This window comes from Nicotiana tabacum, chromosome 12 (genome assembly GCF_000715075.1).
Source record: "Nicotiana tabacum cultivar K326 chromosome 12, ASM71507v2, whole genome shotgun sequence".
Classification (NCBI taxonomy): Eukaryota; Viridiplantae; Streptophyta; class Magnoliopsida; order Solanales; family Solanaceae; genus Nicotiana; species Nicotiana tabacum.
The window spans coordinates 111,141,536-111,152,760 of NC_134091.1; the positions used below are offsets into that span (position 1 = coordinate 111,141,536).

General features: G+C 34.2%; 1 protein-coding gene across 1 annotated transcript; it reads left to right on the forward strand.

Moving 5' to 3' along the window:
- Window positions 1-8,601: 8,601 nt before the first annotated feature.
- Window positions 8,602-9,854, forward strand: LOC107789039 (heavy metal-associated isoprenylated plant protein 20-like). The gene is made up of 3 exons (XM_016610809.2): window positions 8,602-8,784; window positions 8,897-8,972; window positions 9,356-9,854. Exons 1-3 carry the CDS (start codon window positions 8,710-8,712, stop codon window positions 9,649-9,651), a joined length of 447 nt encoding a protein of 148 aa, XP_016466295.1. The 5' UTR covers window positions 8,602-8,709; the 3' UTR covers window positions 9,652-9,854.
- Window positions 9,855-11,225: the final 1,371 nt, after the last annotated feature.

An 11,225-nucleotide genomic window follows, 5' to 3' on the forward strand; every position in this document is an offset into this window, starting at 1 on the left:
TATCTTATCTAAATTGAAATGGAGGGGCTTTGATTCTGTGTTACTGAACCCCATGAAGTTTCGTATAAAAGTTTTCATAGCATAAGGGGAGGGATTCATGATACATACTTCGCCCAAAAACATTCAAAATCAAATTGGTGCCCCATAGGTTAAAATAGCTTGGTTTATAGAATCGCTACAAAATATTTTGATTGAATCGTGCAGAAATATTTTAGTGAAATCAAGCTAGTAAAGCTCTTTTTTTTTTAAATACCTTTTTCTTATCTATTCCTCCTACTAATAATTCAAGCGAGTAAACAAACCTTCGATCAAATTGCTAACAGAATTTTTTAATTGACGAGTTAGAGTAATTGCACCTATTAAAGCAACTAAAAGGATTATTGAAATCAGTTCAAATGGAAAAAACAAAAATCTGTTGATAAATGAATTCCAATTTATTAACTAATACTTATAAAACCTTGCTCTATAATCTGGTTTGATCTTGTAGTCCAAATAATCCCCATGATATATATATATATATATATATATATATATATATATATATATATATATATATATATATATATATAATGTCCATCATGTTAGAGCTTATGTGCTTTGTCATTCACGGGCTAGCCTTGTGGTAACAGGATTTTTCGGGGCAATTGCACATATAGCCGATTTTGTACTCCTATTTAAAGCATAGCTAATTATTTGAAAGTTTAGCTGTCTCAAAGTGGAAGATCAGACTAAGCTGCAACCACAGAGCATACTCAGACAGAACGTTGACTTAATTACCAAGATAAATCTTTTCTGATATGGAAGATCATACTATGTTACAACCACAGAGTATACTTAGACAGTACCTTGGCTCTGATACCAACTGTTGCGGAAGCCAAATGTATATAGTGTGAATGAGTCACAACTACTATACCAAAAATTATGACAACCACTAAATAATAAACAAGACAATAAGACAACAATAAAAGAACACCAGAATTTACGAGGTTCGGCCAATTTTGCCTACTTCCTCGGACACAATCAATATTTTATTCCACTCCAAAATTACAAGTGAAATAATACTAAAGAGAGAAGATACAAATGCCTTAAGAAGATAAAAAAGGCAAATGAGAGGTGTACCTAAATCCTAAACATTAGGCCTCCTTTTATAGGGTGAAATTCCCATTCAAAATTGTCATCCACCGATGTGGGACTTTTGACAATTTCAACAAATCTCCACCTTGGCAAAATTTCACATCTTCAATTTTCTCTCAATAAAAAATTTTGGTTGTGTCTTCATCTTCAATCTTTAGTGTTCAACAATGTTGATCAAATCCAAACAATGTTGAAACTTGACCGCAGTCACCACTTTTATCAGCATATCAGCAGGGTTCTCCGAAGTATGAATTTTCTTCATCGTGACTTCACCTTCTTCTATGATTTCTCGTATGAAATGATACCGAACATCAATGTGCTTCGTCCTTGCATGATAAACTTGGTTCTTCGCTAATTGAATAGCACTTTGGTTATCACAAAAAATTGTAATATTTTATTGTTCAGTACCAAGCTCCTTTAGCAACCCCTGAAGCCAAATTGCCTCCTTCACAGCCTCTGTAATAGCCACGTACTCTGCCTCTGTTGTAGACAAAGCAACTGTTGACTGCAAAGTAGACTTCCAACTAACTGGTGCCTTTGCAAAAGTAAACACATAACCAGTAGTTGACCTTCGTTTGTCCAGATCACCCGCAAAATCTGAGTCACAATATCCAACTACAGACCGATTGCCTTCCTGCTCAAAAACTAATCCAACATCTACAGTACTATGAATATACCGTAGAATCTATTTCACAGCTTGCCAATGCTCCTTTCCTGGATTATGCATATATCTGCTAATAACTCCAACGGCTTGTGAAATGTCAGGTCTCGTACAAATCATTGCATGCATCAAGCTACCAACAACATTTGCGTATGGTACCCTTGACATATACTCCTATTCAATTTCATCCTTTGGCGACATAGTAGTACTTAACTTAAAATGGAGAGCAAGTGGCGTACTAATTGGCTTAGTCTTCTTATCTATGCCAAAACGCTATAGTACTCTATTCAAATATTCTTTCTGAGATAAACAGAGTTTCTTTGAATGTCTATCTCTTATTATCTCCATGCCAAGAATTTTCTTTGCCTCACCCAGATCCTTCATCTCGAACTCCTCCTTCAGTTGAATCTTCAACTTATCAATTTCTTCCGAATTCTTGGAAGTTATCAACATATCATCAACATATAGGAGAAGATATACAAAGGAACCATCATTAAGTTTGCGCAAATACACACAATGATCGTATTTGCTTCTCTTGTACCCTTGCCGCAACATAAACTTGTCAAATCGCTTGTACCATTGTCTAGAAGATTGTTTCAATCCGTACAATGATTTTTCAAGTTTGCATACCATATTTTCTTTTCCAGCAACTTTGAATCCTTCTGGCTGATTCATGTAGATTTCCTCCTCCAAGTTTCCATGTAAAAATGCAGTTTTTACATCCATCTGAACTAGTTCCAAATCCAACTGTGCTACCAAAGCCAACATAATTCTAATGGAGGAATGTTTTACAACTGGAGAAAATACTTCATTGTAATCAATTCCCTCCTTCTGAGCATATCCTTTGGCCACCAATCTTGCTTTGTAGCGAACATCTTCTTGGTTAGGAAATCCTTCTTTCTTTGCAAAATACCCATTTGCACCCAATTGTTTTCTTTCCCTTCGGGAGATTGGCCAATTTCCATGTATGATTCTGATGAAGGGACTGCATTTCTTCATTCATGGCAATCCTCCACTTATCTTCTTCTGAACTTTGGATTGCGTCTTTGTAAGTGGTAGGAACACCATCAGCTACAATTGAGGTTGCACAAGCAACCGTCTCTATGAGACGAACAGGTTTCGTTATTGTCCTTTTTGGCCTGCTGGTTGCTATTGATTCAAGTTGTTGCCGAGGTTCCTGAGTTGGAATCTCCCTCTCTACTGGCTCTTCTTCTAGAGGATAATCTTCATGAGTTTCCTCTTCTGCTTCTTGTGTAGGAAAAATAAATTTTCCCTCAAACTCCACCTGCTTTGATGCACCACCAGTTTGTTTGACATCTTCAACTGTCACCTTATCTGTTATGGCAGATTCATCAAAGGTAACATCTCTGCTGAATATAATATTCCTTGTCTCTGGACACCATAAGTGGTATCCTTTGACTCCAGAAGTAATCCCATAAATATAGCCTTCTTTGCTCTCGGATCCAATTTTGACTCTTTCACATGATAGTATGCAATTGAGCCAAACACGTGCAAAGAGTCATAATCTACAGCAGGTTTTCCATACCATTTTTCAAATGGTGTCTTGCCATCAATAGCAGCAGATGGTAGACGATTAATGAGGTGGCATGCATATGTAATTGCCTCGGCCCAAAATTCTTTGCCCAAGCCAGCATTGGACAACATACACCGTACCTTCTCCAGTAAAGTCCGGTTCATACGTTCTGCCACTCCATTCTGTTGTGGTGTATGTCTGACAGTGAAGTGTCGGACGATGCCATCATTTTCACAGACCTTATTGAAATGATCATTTTTGTATTCACCTTCATTGTCTGTGCGAATACACTTGATCCTCCTGCCTGTTTGATTCTCCACCATCGTCTTCCATTTGAGAAAAATTCCCAACACTTCATTTTTTCTCTTCATTGTATACACCCACACTCTTCGGAAAAAATCATCAACAAAGGTTACAAAATAGTGCTTCCCACCCAATGAAGGTGTTTTGGAAGGACCCCAAACATCAGAGTGTACATAATCCAAAATGCTTTTAGTATTATGGATCGCTGTACCAAATTTAACCCTTGTCTGTTTCCCTTTTACACAATGCTCGCAAAACTCCAAGTTGCAAGTCTTTACGCCTTTTAACAATCCTTGATCAGATAGAGCTTTCAAGGATTTTCCTCCAGCATGTCCCAAGCGCATGTGCCATAGCCTGGTTGCTTCTGCCTCTTTGTCATCACTGGATGTCACTGTCGCTGTCCCAATAACTGTACTACCACGATAGCGGTACATGTTATTGTTCTTTCGATTGGCCTTCATTACCACTAGTGCACCGGAGCATATTCTCATCACTCCATTTTCTGCAATGATTTTGAACCCTTTTGATTCTAGGGCTCCCACAGAGATGAGATTCTTCTTCAAACCCGATACATATCGAACATCTGTTAATGTTCTGATCATTCCATCATGGCTCCTTAATCTTATTGAACCAATGCCATATGAGGTAAGAGGGTTGTTATCCGCTGTGTGGATGACTCCATATTCTCCTTCTTGAAAATTCACGAACCAGTCCTTGTTGGGACACATATGATAGCTACAAGCCGAGTCCATCAACCATATGTCTGATGATGTTGATAACTCTGTTGTAACTAATGAGAAGTCTGAATCATCACAATCAGGTACATTTGAATCCATAATGGCCTTTCCATTGTTATGTCTGGCCTTATTTTTCAACTTCGGACAGTCTTTCTTCCAGTGCCCCTTTTCTCGACAAAAGGCACATTCATCTTTGTTGGGTCTAGATCTCGACTTGGATCTTCCCTTCTTAGTCCTCGTTTGATTTTGAGGACGACCCCTCACAATTAGTGCTTCTCCTTCTCCGCCCATCTGTTTTTCTCCCTTTCTTTGTTCATAGCTGTACAAAGCCGAACAAATTTCTCTGAGAGAAATTTCGTCATTTCCATGGAGTAGAGTAGTTTCAAGGTGCTCGTACTCATTAGGAAGTGACCCCAACAACATCAAGGCCAAGTCACCATCATCAAAAGTTGCATCCATATTTTGCAAATCTGTGACCAACTTATTGAAACTGGTGATATGTTCATTCATTGTGGTACCAAGAACATAGGTGAAGCGAAACAGTCTCTTCTTCATGTACAATTTATTTTGACTGTTTTTCTTCAAAAATTTATCCTCCACTGCTTTCCATAATTTACTTGCAGAAGTTTCCTTTGTGTATGGATATTTCTGCTCTCTAGCAAGGTAAGATCGAATGGTACCGCAAGCAACATGATTGATAATTTTCCAATCTTCTTCTCCAATAACATCTGGCTTCTTTTCTTCAATGGCAAGATCTAGCCCTTGTTGAAAAAGAACATCTAGAACCTCGTCTTGTCACATCCCAAAATGTCCTGACCCGTCAAAAATTTCTACCGCAAATTTTGTATTTGACACAATTCTTGTCATAAGCGAAGATGCTAACGATGACGTATTATTGACACTTGATGTAGATTCTTCTTGTTTATTGTCTTCCATTTTGACACAAATATTATTTAGTAGCTGACGACACAAATCAAGATTATTTCCTTTCTGGTGTGGAAGATCAGACTAAGCTGCAACCACAGAGCATACTCAGACAGAACCTTGACTCAGTTACCAAGATAGATCTTTTCTGATATGGAAGATCAGACTATGCTGCAACCACATAGCATACTTAGACAGTACCTTGGCTCTGATACCAATTGTTGCGGAAGCCAAATGTATATAGTGTGAATGAGTCACAACTACTATACCAAAAATTATGACAACTACTAAATAATAAACAAGACAATAAGACAACAATAAAAGAATACCAGAATTTACTAGGTTCGGCCAATTTTGCCTACTTTCTCGGACACAATTAATATTTTATTCCACTCCAAAATTACAAGTGAAATAATACTAAAGAGAGAAGATACAAATGCCTTAAGAAGATAAAAAAAAGGCAAATGAGAGGTGTACCTAAATCCTAAACATTAGGCCTCCTTTTATAGGGTGAAATTCCCATTTAAAATTGTCATCCACCGATGTGGGACTTTTGACAATTTCAACAAATGGTATGCGTAGCTATTAAATTTGCTAATGTTTGTACAATTTTGTCATTACTAATGTACTTTTACTTTTATATGTGTACTAATGTTTGTGCAAACAATTGAGAGTTATGGTTTTACTTTTAAGTTCCAAAATTTCTGTCTTTCCGTGGAATTTAAGGTTCAGGGATCAGCTTTATATGAGGATTGGTTTGTTAATTTATGGATCTTGCCATCTCAACACAACGACCCGTTTGAAGAACCTGCTTTTACCTCTCCACAACTGCAAAGAAATTAGTCATAATTTATGACTTTATAATGAGAGATTATAAGTCTGGACTCCCAAATGTCCAGACTTATATTTTTCACATCGATTCAACTTTTACCAGACATTGTATGCTGCGACAAAGTATTGATGATTTAGTTAAAGATGATGATCGTGCTAAATTGGACCAGCAAATGAACGATGAGTTTCCTACATTGGAAAGTTGCTTTACACCTAATATGGCAATATTCGTAAGGATGGGACATGTCAACTCTAGAGAATTCACGAATTCCTCTAGAGTAGTAGAAGGTACTAATAAGTACTTCGATTTACTTGCCCGTTAGATAAGATGAAAAAGTTAATTGAGGGATATTTTTGGTTAAATTTGGGAAACTTGAATAATATTAAGTTAAATGAGATATTATAGGGATGTAGGGAAAGTTTACGTAAGATAATAAGGATGATATTGTTGAAAAACTCTATTATTTGTACACCCATCAAGATATCTAAGAGTTGATGAGAAAAAGATTGGAGATCAATGATTGGACTATAGAGAAAACATGAGGATAGTTTTAGTACATTGGATAACAATCTTCTCCATTGCTCTCAGCAATATCTAAGTTCTCAAATAATTCGTTCAGCTATCCCATTAAAAATAGCCACATCATATTGTATAATTATACACTTCATTTGGGTATAGTCCACATAATTAAAAGAAGGGAGAGAGAAAAAGATAGCCTATAAGTTGGGCAAAGCATATGTGGCAAACTTTTTCCTTTTTTATTTCTTTATATTTCTTTTTCTGTGTTTGATAGATGACTTATACTAGTAAAGAAAATTGAAGGATGACTTGCAAACAGAAAAGAGTGGGGTAATAAGCTTATGATTTATATGAATGTCACATCGGTAGTAATGATGAAAGGGACTTTTTTTTAGTATCATGTTATACTTATATTGGGACTAGACTAAATTAAATTCGAATTCGCACGGAAAAATTTCACAGTAAAAGTAAAACACTATCTAACAAATGTCACTCCATAAACAAGGCTCGAATCCGAGACTGTTAGTTAAAGATAAAAGAATATTTACTACTTACTATAACCCTCTTGCGTTAAAATGGGCGTACGGACATGATGTAGTATTAAGAATTCATAGCAGCCATTTCTTCATAAAAATAATGCAAAAAGATGGACTCCAGGTCATTGATTGTATAATAAAACCAACAATCCCAATCACTGCTATTGAACAGCAACTATGCAAAGTAGATCTGCTTAACAGAGAAGAACACACACTTGGCACTTGGGGAAAAGAGATGTCTTTGTTGAAGAGCAAATGTGTCTGGCCGATATTTAGCCGATTTCTTGTATGATTAATCGAAAATTTACCTAGTTTAATTTAGCTATTTATTGTGCAGCTGTAGCTCTTGGGTAAACATAGAGTCGTAGATTTCTTAATTTGTTAAGACAGACCCAAGAAATAAAATTACTTTCAATGTTAGCATATATACAGCGTTCAAGTGAAAATTATGAGAGTTCAAAGTTCAAATTTTAGCAACTATAAAGCATGGTAGATGATTTCTTTTTATCGGGTTAAGCCTTAATGAACAGAGTTAATATGTGCTAGCGGAATATAGGGTGTACTCAATATAATAGTATAACGTGTGCACAAGTTGACTTAAACACTAACATTAGTTTTTTTTTTTCGAAAAATATTTTATTTTTGCTTTATCCGGTGTATCCATCGTCTCAACTAATCAAGGATTCACATCGTATAAGACTAACTAAAAGGGGAGTACTCCTTATTCTTTATTTTCAAGGCCGGAGACCTTTAGCTAAAAATGAAGTGATCCCGCTATATTTTTTGGTAATCCTGAAAGGAAAATCATTACTGAATATTTGTTACAACTATCATAGACCGAGTAGCCTAAACGCGTTGGTCGTTCTTGACAGAATGACACAGTGGATAGATCACATGAATGAATGATTGTAAACGAGTTCACAACGAATCCAACCCTATATATGCGTTCATCAAAAAGTACATATTAGTAATTAGTATTAATGGTTAATGTGTATCATTGAACTAAGAAAATCAGAACAATCATTTCCACGAATATAAGGTGAGACGCAAGAAAAAAGAAACATTAAACAAAGAATATTGCAATATATATCTGATGCCATTATGGCAACTACGTTAAGTTTGTACAAGTTTTCAACAAATAAATAAATAAATAAAGGGTAATTACCTAGCTAGCAACTCCATTTTGTTATTGATTAATTGGGGTCCAAGCAAAACCCCTCCAAATTATATTGCCCAGTTGTCCAAGTAATTAGCTTGATATTTTTGGTGTATCTTCTATGATTAGCCGACATAAGTCACTTTCTTGAGTTTAAAATATTGTTTATAATTTCTTCAAAAACAGCTTGTTGACAACTCCTAAAGTGTTCTTTGATAAATCTAGTGTTATAAATACTGGCATTTTCAACCAAGTTTCCTTATATACTGCAAGCTTCTTAATTCTTGAATCTTAATTAACCTCTCTTTCTTCCCTTTAATTACTACGTTTCTTACACAAGGAATATTATTTTTGAAAGAGTTTAAGGGAAAAAATGGGTATTATTGATCATATATCAGATATGTTTGAAGTTACAAGTACAAGAAAAAGCAAACGCAAACCAATGCAGGTAAATTTGCATGCTAACTCTATGTGTTTCACCCCTTAATTCTTTTTTTTTTCTTTTATTAATATTTGAGGCTTCGTTATATTGAAACTAAGTTTTGTTTTTTCCATTTCAGACAGTTGAAATAAAGGTGAAAATGGATTGTGATGGCTGTGAAAGGAAGGTTACTAACGCAGTTTCTTCTATAAAAGGTTCATCTCATCTCTCTCTCTCATGCATAAAAGAAATCAAGAAATAAGTGAATAAATAATTTTTTTTATACTATATCAATATATAGAAGTTAAACTCATTACTTAAAATTTACTACATAGCTTCGAGGGTTCAAGTTCTTATTTTGTAATTAGACTTTTTCCATATTATAGCCGCTTTAAAAAATTAATAACCGACAAAATGTATATATTATGTATATTAATATATAATATGCATAAAATATATATATTTTATATATAATCTGTGTATATTTTTGTATATTTGACTAGTAAATGTAATAATTTTTTACCGGTCAAATCTGTAACTTCCGCAAAATTCTTTGTATTGAGTTTTTATATTCTAATTGCTTAATTGTATGTTTTAGGGGTGAAATCAGTGGATGTAAGCAGAAAGCAAAGCCGAGTAACAGTGATTGGTAATGTTGAACCAAACAAGGTGTTAAAGAAAGTTCAGAACACAGGAAAGAAAGCAGAATTTTGGCCATACGTAGAATACAATTTGGTGTCATATCCGTATGCACCAGGAGTCTATGACAAGAAAGCACCCTCTGGCTATGTGAGGGATGTACCTCAAGCTTTTCAAATAGTACCAAATACACCTACTCACACACTTACCTCCATGTTTAGTGATGAAAATCCTAATGCTTGTTCTATCATGTGAGGAAACTAATGCATTAGAATTTTGCGTATGTTACTAATAGCCTGCCGGTTTTAAAATTTTGGTCTTAGACTAGTATATTTTAAAAATATGTTTAGATGTTGAGTTGTAAAGGGAGTACTTTTTCCTGCTTTTTTGTAGCCGAAAAGAAAAATATTTCTATATTAAACTGGAACAATTTTACCAAGTCAAGTTACTTTGGATAATAGTGTTTCCAAATATAACAATTACACTACTAGAAAAATGCCAAAAACCGTACACAGAATACCGACCGAAATCGGTCGGAAAATAGGTAAATTAGTCGCAAAAGTTAAAGAAAATATTTCTCACAAAGATACCGACCACCATCGGTCAGAAATAGTGGTCCCACAACAAAGAAACACTGCTACGTCTGACACATATAAAAATTCCGACCGATGTCGGTCAGAAATTGGTCAATCTTTGACCAAGACCTGGTCATACTTGCATATTATCTATCAAAATAAGTTTTAATTAAAAAATTTCAAGTTTACTGACCGAAATCAATCGAAAATTTGAATTTATTTTTTTCCGCACAGGGTCAATTAATTTTTTAATATAACAAAAATTATATATATAAAATTTACCGACTGATTTCGATCGGTATTATTATTAGATTATTTGTTATTTACAATATCTATATATATTTAACAACACACACACACACACATACATATATATATATATATATATATACATACACACACACACACACACATATATATATATATACACACACACACACACATACACACACATATAGTCTTGAATGTTTTATTCTCGATCACCTTATTAGTACTTTGTTCGAATACTTCATCAGTGGATCAATTGAAAATTCAATTATATTCGATTAAAACTTACTACAACACATTTAAAAATAAAGGATGTTAAAATTATATATAGTTCTATAAGATGTAGTGCTATATTAATACTTAAGTTGTAGCAACAACAACATATATATACATATTAATGCTTATATTAACATATGCTATATTAATATAAGTATACATATGTTGTTGTTGCTAAAATTTAAGTATTAATATAGCACTACATCTTATAGAACTATACACTTTATTTCTAAATATGTTATAGTAAGTTTTAATTGAATATAACTGAATTTCCAATTGATCCCCTGATGAAGTATCCGAGCAAAGTACTAATAAGGTGATCGAGAATAAAACATTCAAGACTATATCAATTGTACACATCTTGGAGCATCTAGTCACTCATTATACCGGAGCATGTAGTCACTTAAAATATTTAAAATGTTCACATAAACTTCAAGATTTATTTTCTTATTTATTCACCGATCAAGCATTCGAGCGGTGTAATGAACAATTGAGAATAAATTAAAGTATCAACACTTGTCATATATATGTAAGTGTAAATTGTCATAAATGAATAAATGAATAAAATTATACACTCTATTATAATCTATTACACGTATACGAATATGAAGTGTAATTTATATGAAAGCACACAGATGATAAATATTATATATATAATTGATCGAGCGTAATTGATATAGTCGTTGTATCCAATATGCTATGACACACTTA